At 37.4% G+C, this 13,623-nt stretch overlaps 1 protein-coding gene across 7 annotated transcripts in view; it reads left to right on the forward strand.

Moving 5' to 3' along the window:
* Nucleotides 1-13,623, forward strand: part of LOC137017929 (caskin-2) — a 76,902-nt gene that overhangs the window by 28,842 nt on the left and 34,437 nt on the right. For all 7 annotated transcript variants that reach the window (XM_067382707.1, XM_067382708.1, XM_067382712.1 and 4 more), the window contains one exon: nucleotides 2,472-2,523. In XM_067382707.1, the coding sequence (XP_067238808.1) occupies nucleotides 2,472-2,523 (52 nt within the window). The remainder of the gene's footprint in view (nucleotides 1-2,471; nucleotides 2,524-13,623) is intronic.

Below are 13,623 nucleotides of genomic sequence, written 5' to 3' on the forward strand. Positions count from 1 at the left end.
AAAATCATGAGCCATGCTTTTCCTTTGGGTGTGTATGTTTACAGCTTGGCTCCAACGCATTGTCAGTTATAGTAGTGAAAGGCGTTGGCTGTTCTTTTGTAGATGAACATATAATTGTGTACTTTTGATATAAGCAGTGGTTGTCTAAATGTAGTGTTTTCTTCACAAAAGACACAAAAGCAAGCACAAACCTTAAGTCAGCATTGCAGATCAAGAGCTAAATTCACAAGTGTGCAGAGTTGAGCAAAAATGGCCAAATGCATTCTTGTGGCAGAAAACCCTTACTGCTTTATGCCTGCCACTTTTAGCATAAAAAATAAGAAGTTATTCTAAGACTTACCAGTGTGGTAACCAAAGAGGAGGTGCTTTTTCTTGCTCATAAACTGCTTTAAAAATAACTTGAACAAATGTTTAGCAGATGAACGTTTTAGAAGGCGTTTTTTTTTTTTTTTTTTTTTTTTAGCATGACCAGTGTAGTCAGGTTCACATATAAATGACTTTTTAGCAGGTTCTTTTTAATGAATTTGTCAAAAAGATCCCTCAAAAGAGATCCCTCAAAAGTACCAAAAGAATCATCAATGGAATTGTTAATTTCCTTTGGTTTTCTATCCTTTAAGGAAGAGCTTTTCACTTCAAAGCTTCTCATTATGTATGGAAGTTAACTAGGATTCATTGAGACCATGTCAATTAACCGCTTCTGTGGATTGAGGTTATAGAGCTTGACTTCAAAGGTTTTTTTTGTGTTTTGGTCACTCATGGCTGTGACAGCTTCATAATAAGGATGGGCAATGGATCGCCACTGTGACTCCACATCGTGGGTGTATCCAGTGTCTGTGTTCGAGGTCCAATTCTATCCTAATGCCCCCCCTGTCTTGAACTTTGACCTCACCGAACTGGAAATACAAACACTGATTCACCTTTAGGCAGACACTGTGGTTCCTCTGACGTTCCTGTGGTCTGGTTAAATTGTTCTGTTGTTACTCACGAAGGATTGGATTTGGTAATAGAAAATGAAAGCTGGTGTAAAACAGAATATGTAGATTGAATAATGAAACAAAATTTAATCAAGTAGCATGGAAAATAATTCAGGCCACATTTCAAAGAGTGAATTAAGCCTGGGGGATGTAGCTAAAAATTATATCTCCTTATTTTTGTACCTTCTGACAATATTTAACATCTCTGAGAATTATTTCTGAGTATTATTTCAACAATCCAGCCATGCAGGGTAGCCAAGTAGATTCCAATTTCACTTTCAGAAGAAGTTTTCTAAGAAGCTAAATAGTAGACTTCTGTGAACATTTTGAGGGTTGTGGTGAATCAGGGTTTTGACGTATTGGCTTATAGTCTTGAGACCCTGTCCATGTGCTGCAGTGAAGAATTGTCTCCCTTAAGGGTCACAATTGCTAAAGATCAAAGACTCCAAGATCATTATTGAGTGGTCTCTTATTTTCCATCCTCCTGCCAGTTTAACACCCCCTGAGCTGTCCAGTGAGGTCAGGCAGAGGTCAGAGGTTAATGAAGTGCCCTTTGTTGTTCACAGGAAGAGACAGTGTTATTTAGTCCTGTATCTTCTAGTAAGCTAACAGGAATCTCCCAAGGTCCTCGGACCTCCTCATCAGTCTGGATCCCATACTCCCTCTGGGGCTCTCATGGGAAAAACCAATTTAAACTACCTAGCAACACAATTTTTGCATGAAATTATGAAACTGAAAGTTAAAGGTGCAGTAATTTCTGCACTGCTAGTGGCACCAAAATATATCTGTCTAATAACCGCCTACCAACCATCAAGAACACTCTAACAACTTCCTTGCAGAAATCTAGCATCCACTCATAATACATCTATTTTTCCATCACAACCATTAGCATCTACTTAGCACGGACTACTAACAGTTCAAACCCTATGTAATTCTCTCTTCAAACTGTCCAATTATTCTGACTTTTCTAGTTAGAGGTTGTTGTAAAATTCAAGTGAATATGTCTGTGTTTCTCTACGTGGGACCTGACTGCTGATCCTGTATATAGATGAGTCTATTAGAGACCACAAAAATCACAGGGTTATACAGACATTCCACAGTGTACCATGAATGAAAGACAGCATGTCTATCAACACACAGCCCTCTCATTTGCTTCATGTGACACATTAACCATGAGTCTTTAGGATGTACTCTCAGGACCAAAAGACAAACGGACAACTTGAGAACCAAACTGAACTCATGGAGATTGCTGCTGGTGTGATATAAATAGTGGTAGCTGAAATATTAGCCAGGTCAATTAATAAAACTTTAATTGGGCACCCTGCTTTCTAGTCATTAGTATCAGTTTACCATCAGATCTAAACCACTATGGCTTGTGTCTCATATGTGAGATTTTGATGCAGATCTCAGCCCTAGTGTCTTACTTTAAAAATATAATATTTCTGCTGACTTTCTTCATTTGAAGCTGATGTATGTGTTCTTTATCTTGTGTTGTAGAGTTACTGGGCTCCACCAAGAGGCTGAACATCAACTATCAGGATCCAGACGGGTGAGTCATTGTTATTTTGTGGGTGAATCTCATGTCCTGGTCAAAACACAGGGATTCTGAATTGCGGAGTCAGTGAACAATTTCCCATAAGGCCACAAGAACGGAGGAGATGTCAGATTAGAAAAGTTGTCTGAGAACATGCAAATCTTTTCAAGTTTAAGTGCTACAGATACCAACAAGGTTCCTTTTTTAATAAATTATTTTTGTGTATTGTTAGTATATCATAGTTAAAGGACCATCAGGGTTAACATGGCAGAGGCAGTATGTCTGGGAATGTATTCATATGACACTCCTGCAAACCTAAAGAATGAACTTAATGGCAAATTAGTTTGAGAGGGCAATTCCAAATAAGTGCAGATGGGAGTGAAAAAGTTCTGCTTGTGATCTACTGACTATGCGCAAATTAAAGAACACAGATGCAGCCGGATCATTTCCATAATGACCAACACAATCTTCCAAGAGCAGCACAAATTAGCTTCTTTTTTTTTTACGGGCATTTAATAATGGTGCAAATACCAGTAAATTGACTAGCACAAACCTTAGTAAATCACTTTGCTTGACTCATTTAAATAATCTCCTCCCATAAACTTTGCGTCTGAAAGGGAAACTCCTACAAATGCATATGCAATAAGGTCAGCCGCAAAAATAACTGTCCACTCCTTTGGTAAATCTTGAAAGTCATTTTTTAACTGCAAAAGCTGATAGTAAATCTGTCCCATAATATCTTTAATTTGATTTTAGCACAAAAAAATGTTATACATATCTACAGTCTGAAGTCAGTAAGATTTTTTTATGTTTTTGAAATTATTATACAGGGATGTGTTTTTTTTCTGTATTTCTGCCCTGAAAAGTACCTATGATCCACATGAACTGCATAAATCTGAGAAATGCTGGTTACTGTACACAGCAAAATCCCCAGAGTTAAATCAACTCTGCTCAGAGAACATATGGTCCCTCTCTGCATAGAGTTAAAATAACACTGAAGCAGAGTTAAAGTTAATGAGATAATATACTGTTTGTGGAGTTGTTTGATTTAATGTCTTTTATCTTCAGTTGATTTCTTCTAGGACTGTGGCTGGAAGTCATTTGTAGTTGTGTTTCTCTTCAGTGATTCTGCTTGTTAACAGCAGGCGTTCATCACTAATGCGCAATCATAACTTAATTAATCACTTAATTATCTCATTAACTTTAACTCTGCTTCAGTGTTACTTTAACACTATATAGAGCAGGACCATATGTAATCTGAGCAGAGTTGGTTTAACTCTGGGGATTTTTCTGTGTATTGATTATTGAAATTGTAAAATGCCCTTAAGCAATTACTAAATAAACAGCAAAATGTTACGTTTTCTAATATATTTATTTAATGCACGGATTGCTTCGGACTGCACGAGTGTGCGGCGTTAACCAGGGTTCAGTGGGCCAAATGAGAGTAAAAATTGGCATTGAAACAGTGTTACTCTCCAGTTGCCTGGTAACTTTTTTATAATTTTGACAATCCATGGTGAACTGATGAACAAAGACAAAGGACACTGAACTGGGAACAGTGCAAAACTAACAAGATAACAACTCAAACATACACAAGACTGTTTTTTTTTTTTTTTTAAATGTAATTTATTCCTGTGATCAAAGCTGAATTTTCAGCATCATTACTCCAGTCTTCAGTGTCACATGATCCTTAAGATATCATTCTAATATGATGATTTGCTGCTCAAGAAACATTTATTATTATTATTATCAATGTTGAAAACAAATGCTGCTTCATATTTTTGTGGAAACTGTGATATTTTTTTCCAGAATTTTTTTTTATTAATATAATGTTCGAAAGAACAGGATTTATTTAAAAAAAGAAATATTTTGTAATGCTGAAATGTCTTTACTGTCACTTTTGATTAAATTAATGTGTCACTGCTGAATAAAAACTAATTTCTTAAAAAAAAAAAAATAAAAAATGAAATAAACTTTTATTGGTGGTGTAAAAAAATTCTCTGACAGCATCATGTCCCCTGAAAGTGTCAATGTGATCATGTTCATGCATGTCGACTTCCTGTGTGACGCATCATTAGTTGAAATTGACAGGGTTGCTTTTCAAGTTGTTGAATCACATCAGCACACTTGTGGCTTAAGCTAAGATGCTGTAAGTGTCCTATGGACACACCTCTCTGTCAAACTTTCAGACAGACCACTGAAGAATAACTCAGTTGAGGCTTCATCCATCTTTGCTGAAATGATCATGTTTGGCTAACTTCATATACACACTAAGTGCACTATAAGCTATTAGTCTGTGTTTATAAGACAAGATCCATTCAGCCAGATTCTTTACCTGTGGTTCGTCTTAAACTGACCAAGTATCGTTGCTCCCACAGTCCATTAAAACATGCTATGTCAACAGTGTCTTTGAGATAAGATGGGCCTCTCACAGGGCTGTAAAACGGTACATTGACCTCATATATTTTAAGTCGAGACTTTGGTGACATTTAGGTGCTTGTTTTTGGGTTGCCCCTCACCTCCCTGTCGTAAAGAAAAGAAAGGAGGGTGGGCCAGTCGAGGGGTCAGAGATGGCCATTCGTGGATAAGGACCGTAACGAATTAGATAGGAGTGTTTACAAAGCACCGACCAGCCATTATTGAGGCCGATGAGAAAAGCAAAAGGAAAACAGGGAATGATGGATGGAGATTTATGGGAGTTGTTGAGTGCTGAACCATGATTTTGTGTGTAGCTGGTGTGAACAAATCTGCCACTATTTGACATTTTAAATGGATAACCAGAAATATTCAAGATAAACTCTTGGGTTAGACTGGCTGACATCTCAGGTCTTTAAAGTGGTCCACTCTTAGTTTGAACAAGATGCATCAGTCACGTTGTTGTATTTTGTTCTGTGAAGTTGCCATGATATTTACTGACCGGCTTTTGTTATATAACATCTCTATCCAATGGAAACTTACTGACAGAAGAGAAAAACAGGAAAAGGGGTGAAAGGATGTAGTCAAACTCACTCAGAGTGTGTAACACAATCATGCAGAGACCTGTATCACTTGTTAACAGGAATAAAGTACATAGACTCACCCATGTGTAGACAGAGGAATCTGAATCTTACGAAATCTGCAACATATCCGGGTCATACTACTCTCCAAAATCATAAGCAAAAATTAGAAATATTGGTGTATATATATATATATGCAGTGTGACATCTTATTACAATTTTATGGATCCCAGCACATAACATGCGGGAATTAACAAATTGTTCCCACGACTTGCTAATATGTCAGCACGTTTTATTAATTCGTTCCCTCTTTTTAAGTAAATTTTGCGCACAATATAATAATTTGTTCCCTCGTTTTAACTAAATCGTGTGCACAATATATTTCATTCCCTCATTTTACTAAATCATGCACATGATATAATAATTTGTTCCCTCATTTTAAATCAAAACGAGGGAGCGAATTAGCACAATGTGGCCATGATTTACTAAAACGAGAGAATGAATTCTTGAAGGCACAGTATGTAAGTTTCGCCGCTATAGGTCGCTTATTCAAAACAATGACAAAGGCGGAGCTTGATGACGCCGTGAATGAGTGTGGAATCATGGGAGTTGTCTTCTTCACCTCCACAGCCGATGAAAAGCAATCCGACGTGTTCATGGATGAGCGAATGTATTAAAGTTGTTACTGTGATATGAAGCAGGATGGGGCCGAGAGCCTGGGAAATTTTATATTGCTGTTTTTATTATGTTTACATGCCGCAGTCAGCTGCTCCTTTCGTTTTGTTGTTTTTGTTTATTTTATGATTAAAGTTACTTTTAACGTCCGCCTCCTTCTTCTCTGAACTTGAACTTTGTTACAGGTATGTTTGATCTCTTAAAGTCACATTATTTTTATTCTAATGAAATAGCAAGTGCAGAATTACTACTCATACAGGTCACTTTATTTGACAAATTAAAATTGTGGGGTAACTCAGTGGTTTTACTTGGTCAAAACAATCATACTAAAAATACATTTGAGTGTGTTTTCCGATGTCGAGTGCTTAGTGGCTGGTATGAGACGCTTGTTGCACATTGCAGTAAGCTAGATCTACATTAGAATATCTTATTAATAAAAGCTGGATGACTTGTGTTGCTTAATGGCATGCAATTAATTTAAAATATATTATATGGCGAAGAAATGTATGGTTACTACAAATAAAACTCTTTCTGATTATGCTATGTTAGTCACAAAATAGTGTTGTCTCTGCATAATGCATGGTACAAACCTGTTACTCGTAGTAAATCAAGACCGTGACCGTGATGAGCTATATATCAATGATTGGTTTTCTGTTGATAAAGGTATCCAAACAGTTGCTCACCTGTCTAATAAAACATGATATATTATAGCGTCTTTGGGTTTTCCATGGTTTCTATGGAAGTAAAACAGGAAATCAAGGGTCGACGTCATTGACACAAGCCGTTACACTGTTGGAAACTTTTAGGATAATCTAAGTACATAAGTCAACAAAATATATAACATTGTTCTAGTGGTTTTGGGATATTTTAATACAAAGTTCTTACATACTTTTATATATATATATATATATATATATATATATATATATATAAATTTTAAATAACATTCACAATATCGTACAAAACTATCACAATTTGTAATGTGTTTATATTATGCTGAGTAAATTACAAAAAAAAAAAAAGGCATTATGGTGTTTAATGAAATTTGTTTGGGTCAAAATGTGCTAAGTTATTATAAAAAAAATCTTAATAGTGGTAAATAGTCTTCATTTACTCTATTTTCTCTATATTTTTCTTTTCTTTTAATTTTCGACCTGGACATGTTTTCGTCAGATAAGGCCATCTAAACGATGTTGGAGTTGCAACACTGTTAGGAAGGCCCTTGTTTCTGCATGCCACCTAATGATGACCTCAGCATGCATCATAAACGGTTGTGAAATTTTTAAATAGCTTTGCATGCCCAGGTGTGTTAGTAAAAGAGAAAAATTGAAATGCAATGAATGAAATTTGTGGGAGTTCAGCAAATAATAGTGGTGTAGCATTGAAGGTTTTGCTTGTCTGTGAGACAAATTAGTATTTGAGCCGCCTTTGACTTTCTGGGGAACTGTTGGGATTTGTATGGGGGGCGTTTCCATGGCAAACGTCCTGGAATGTGTGTGAATGAATGCCCAGGCCGGTGTGAGAGGGACTCTTTGGAGCCCTGTCCTTTGTCCACCCAGGGCCGTGCTGCCAGGATGCATCAAATCCGTCCTGACATCCCGCGAAATGAAGGCGAAAGTGGACAGGGCTTGTAACACAAGACCCTCGCTGAGTTCTGGGAACTTTTCCGAATTGTGTGTTTGTGGGTAAATCAACAACTGTTCAGTATCGCTGCGGGCAGTCACCGGACTGTCTGACCTGCTCTTGATATTTCCTGGGGTGCAAAACTCTGTTTTTGTCTGGTGTGATGGCGAAATGCAGCCAAATCCTGTAACTGATGAAGAAAATGATAGTAATTAATTGAACAAGTTTCATTGTATGTTTGAAACATTTTGAGAATTAAGTGCAGTAATTAACCCTTATTTACATTTAATTGATGCTGAATACGTTTACAGTGATCTAGAGATTTAGAAACAGCTTTAGGGTGTACCTGTACTAACAAATTCTCTTAAATGTTTATTGTAGGCAAGGCTCAACATTAAGGATGGCCCAAGGCCAGATGACAGTACTTACACTTGTCCTGTCGGGCCAGTGCTGCGTTGTCACAAAATCTTGTTTGTTTGTTTTTATGACATTTGGTTTTTGACATTTGTTGTTAGGGCTGTCATAGTTAATACTTCAACTGATTTCTCATTTTCTATGCAATAACAATGAATGGGGGGTGGAGAAAAGCACGAAAGAACCATAAAAGTTGTCAGTATTCCAAGTCTTTTTAGGCCATAATATAACTTAGTTTGAGGAATAGGTTGAAATGTAAGACATTATTCATTGGAAATCTTTGCATCTACCCTAGCTCTTCATGGCAAATTAATGAGAGAAATAGCAATGTCCATTTTATGAAAGAATTGAGTTAGATCTTTTGATCGATTTGCTTCTTCTGGTTCACAAAAGAACTTTGTGACAGGGTGAATTGTTCACAAATTGGATCGATCTGGTTCTCAACTCAGGGGTCCAGTTTTTAGCAGCAGCATTATTTTTTAAGCTTGAAAGCTTTCGTCCCCATTTATTACAATTAAATGTTAAATGAACAACCAGCACATTCATCAAATTCTTCATATAAACTGTAAACAACATGAGGCTGAGTAAATAATGACAGTATTTTCTTTTTGGGGTTTAAGAAAGGATGCAAGAATACGTTCTGTGTGTGTGCCCCCTAATCGTCAATGTCATTCGTATTTGGTTATACTGTAGATTTACAGTAGGTTAGCATGAATTTTTTCCCGGTTCCCTGGTAAAGTGGGTATCCGCTCCACATCCAGTGATGAATAGAGGTGAAACAACCTCTCACTACAACAACAACCCATTTTTTCCTCCTTCTAGAAAGCTGATGGAAATGTGTGTGGAAGTGTGAAAGAGAAGAGTACAGTCTTATATACGCAAGAGAGAGAGCTCTTTCACAACACAGGTTTCTTTCAGCATCTACATCCCTTTGCAGGGCTCTCAGGCCCAGCCATCAGCGGGTCAGGTAGAGGTACAAAGACAGACACCACAGAGAAGTGATTGTGCCATCTACCCAGAACCCCACACCTCATAACCAGACCCACACAGAATATGCAGAGTTTTTATGCCCTCTTATAGGGATGAAATCTGCAAACTTATGTGGAATAACTAAAGTGGTGCTCAGAAATATGATCAAAGATGACTATAAAAATAAATCTGCATTGTTTATCCTTTTGATCCTTAATTCATAAAATTAGCAAAAATCTAACCTTTCAGTGAAGGAATCACATGTTTTTCTCCAAAACACATTGGCCACAATTATTGGCACCTTTAGAATTTTTTATGAGTAAAATATCTCTGAACTATATTCCCATTCATATTTACATTTACATTTTTTAGCACATCAGGGCAACTATGAGCATGAAATTGTCCAGCCATGATTTCCTGTTCCACAGGAGTACAAATATGTGTAAACACAAAGGCCAAATTCATTTAATCATTCATCACAATGAGTAAACCCAAAGAATATAGTTCTGATGTGCAGCAAAAGATTGTTGAGCTTCACAAAATAGAAAATGGCTGTAAGACAAAAGCTAACACATTGAAAATCCCCATTTCCACTATCAGGGCAATAATTAAGAAGTTCCAATCAACTAAAGATGTTACAAATCTGCCTGGAAGAGGACATGTGTCTAAATTGTCCTAATGTGAAATGAGGAGGAAAGTTTGAGTGGACAAAGACTCTTCAAGCATCACAGCTGGAGATTTGTGGAGATTAGTTGAGTCTTGAGTCTCAGAAAGCCTAAAAAAAAATATCAAACAGCACCTACATCCCCACAAGTTGTTTGGGAGGGTTTGAAGAAAAATCCTCTGCTCTCATCCAGAAACAATCTCCAGTATATTCAGTTGTCAGACAAGACTGGAATTTCAAACGGGACAGGATTCTATGGTCAGATGAAACTAAAAAAATAGCTTTTTGGCAGCAAACCCACCAGATGGGTTTGGTGCACACATGGATAAAAAGTGCCCCATGCCCACGGTTCAATATACTGCTGGATCTTTAATGCTGTGGGCCTATTTTTCTGCTGGAGGTCCTGCACATCTTGTTCAGATACATGGCATTAAGGATTCTATCAAATACTAAAAGATAAAAATCAAAGCCTGACTGCTTCTGCTAGATCTTCCATCGGGACAATGATCCAAAACAAACATCAAAACCAGCACAAAAATGTGTCACTGAGCACAAAATGAAACTTCTGCCATGGCATCCCAGTCCCCTGACCTGAACCCTAAAGAAATGAGTGGAGTGAACTGAAGAGAAGAAGCATCAACATGGATCTGGGAATCTGAAGGATCTGGAGATATTCTGCATGAAGGAATGGTCTCTGATCTCTTCTCAGGTGTTCTCCAAACTCATCAGGCATTATAGGAGAAAACTCAGAGGTGTTACCTTGGCAAAAGGAGGTTGCAAAAAGTACTGAATAAAAGGCTGCCAATAATTGTGGCCAACGTGTTTTGGAGAAAAACATTTATTTCATAATGTTAGTTTCCCCCACTTTCAATTCTTTTCCTTCAATGAAAGGTTAGATTTTTGCAAATTTTATGAATGAAAGATCAACAGGATAAACAATGCAGATTTATTTTTATAGTTATCTTTGATCATATTTACCAAGGGTGGCAATAATTCTGAGCACCACTGTAAAAAGTGTGTTAAACTGAGAGTTGTGAAACTCACAACTGAGAGTACTACATGAAATCATTATCAAATAAATGCATATTATCCAAAGACCCCCATGATGGGGGTTCCAATTCTGCGGAAAATTGAGATATGTGGGCACAGGACATGTGTGGGCCTGCTCATAACAAAGCCAGGGCCTGAACTGACTCTCTTCCTCTCCTCAAACACAAATATCCCAGTTGTGAGGCTGTCGCTGCCCTCCTCAGATTCTCGAGAGTTAAACTTGTGATGTTATGCCTATTGCTTTATGCCATGGAGCCTCTGGCAGTCTCCATTTCCTGCCTTAACCTGCCCTCTTGTTGTAGTGCTGTAGAATGTTCTCCGACATTGGAGATGTTTGTGTAATAATTGTGTGTAATGAACTCTACTTTAATAAAATCTTTTCATTGGCAAACTACCAAGACCACTGGTATTTGTTTCTGGGACTTTCATGCAGAGTTTCAATATAGAATTTGGTACAGGGATTGTCCCTTTGGAGCAGAGACCTTGGTTTGTCCCTTTGGAGCAGAGACCTTTGAGTTTTTAACAACTATGCCACATCACCCCCTTTTATCCACCGCTTAAACCTTAGAACGAATTATTCATTTCAAACCTTCACAGCTGTCACACCATTTCTCATGAGTGTCAAGAACATCCACTGTGTAGACACTTACGCGCCAAGCTGATTTACATCCGAGCGTTTCTGCTAAGAATGGCAAACTGTGTGTCCTGTGTGATTTAACACAATGTGAGAGTTTACCACCAGCTTGTGATTCATAGGGTAGGAATACTTTACAAAGTTCCTTCTCTTCAAAGGCACAGTCTGCAAAAAGTTTTCCCTCAGCTGGAGTCTCAGTGTTTTCATGAAAATAATCAACTTTAGCCATCATATTTATCCAGTCTGATCCATTTCCACTCGACTTGTCTGTACTGTTCCATTTCACATCTAATAGACACAGCTGTCTGCTCTGAGAATCTAATCTGAGGCCATGGGTTCAGGAAATGAATGACTCCTTTGGCTAACCCCATATGGTTTCTTATTGAGTAAAAGCATCTGACCTTCTGCTTTTAGTGTGATAAAATGTTGGGCCAAAATATCTGCATTGCAAAGTAGACCGCATAAGATGTTTCTTGATGATTCTTGATAAGATGAGTCAGGCATGTTTTGGGTTAAGGTAAAGTTTCCAGACTGATGCAGCAGGCATCTAGAAATGTATGATTTGATTCTTATCCAAGACTTCCAAAAATGTGTGAGCTGCCCATTTAGACAGCTTTTTAAGGCTTTGTAGGCAGTCCAGACACAAAGTCTGTTCCCAAAGATCAGCAGCATAATTGCTCTGCCTTTTAAGATGTCTTCTTTTGGCCCATTTCTAAAGAAGCATTTCATATATTCTTTGCAAAGAATTCAATCCCAAAATGCACTCTTTTAAATCCGTTGTAATTTGAGTGTCTTAAAGTGTTCCAAAAGTGTCCTTCAAGAGGTTCAGTTTCCAGTGCCATGCTGCCTGGAATGCACTACGTGACTTTTCTGAACAGATTTTTCAAAACACTTGGCATCATACATTTTCTGACTTTCTAAATGGTTTCAAAGAAAAATTGAGCAACATACACTAAAAGATTGAGGATCACATGCTACCGGACATTCTGAACACAGCAAACTCACACAGAAATGTACACCTCGTTGCTGGAAGACACATGACAAATGGCAACGCAATATGTGTTCTAAGATTGGCTCAAAATATCAAACATAATTAACATCCTCTGACTGGATGGAATCAAAGTCTGAAGCTAAAATAGTCTGTGCTCATCAAACACTACACCAACTCTGACCAAAAATCTGCAGGCTGTCTCTGTCTTTCGGCAACTAGCGTTGACTCGTCCAGACTGCAAATTGGGCCTAGAATCCAGTGTAATCTATGTTGGTAACTGATAGCAAGGCAGCTCATAGGTTTTGCAACAGAGCTTACTTCTCAGCAGGGGTGGACTGGGACAAAAAATCAGCCCTGGCATTTTGGCCCAGACTACATATGATCAAAAACACCACCCATCTTTGCGCACCCTTGAATATACCAAATCCTACTCCTTAAAACCACTAAAGCCATGTAATGAGGAAGCAGGTACGAGTGAGAGTTGACACACTAGATAATTAAAAAAATTTAATTTATTAGTATGATTAAATTGTATATTCCACATTGATGAATCTTAAAACAACCTATAAGCTGCATTGGTATAACAATACCATATGAAATGAACAAAACATTAAATAAGTAAGCAAATAAAGTTGTGTGGATGTCTCAGTTTCACTTCAGATATTTCACTTCAGACATCCCAAAAATACACTATTCAGCCTACAATAAGTAATTAATAAAACAATAATGCTGCCAGCTGACTCACTGTTAATGTTTATGAAAAGTGGTTAACAAAATAATGTTCTCAGTTTCAAAAAGACAACGTATAAGAGACACAAAAACTCAGCAGGGAAGACATGAAAAAACTAGCTTAAAGATCTGCTAATTGTGCACAATATGTAAGTTAGCCGTTCTGACCATATACATAATAAAAACATGTATTTTATATATGGTTCTGAGTCTGACTGTAACACTGAGACGTTATAGCTTGGTAGCCATGCACATGCTCATAAATGTAACAAACCAAAATTGACGTAGCATGTAATTATTTTATTGCAGTATTATCACCATAATTTTGCAAACAGCTAGTTTGCCCACCACTTGTGTTTTTGGCTCAGTT

This window comes from Chanodichthys erythropterus, chromosome 3 (genome assembly GCF_024489055.1).
Source record: "Chanodichthys erythropterus isolate Z2021 chromosome 3, ASM2448905v1, whole genome shotgun sequence".
Lineage (NCBI taxonomy): Eukaryota > Metazoa > Chordata > Actinopteri > Cypriniformes > Xenocyprididae > Chanodichthys > Chanodichthys erythropterus.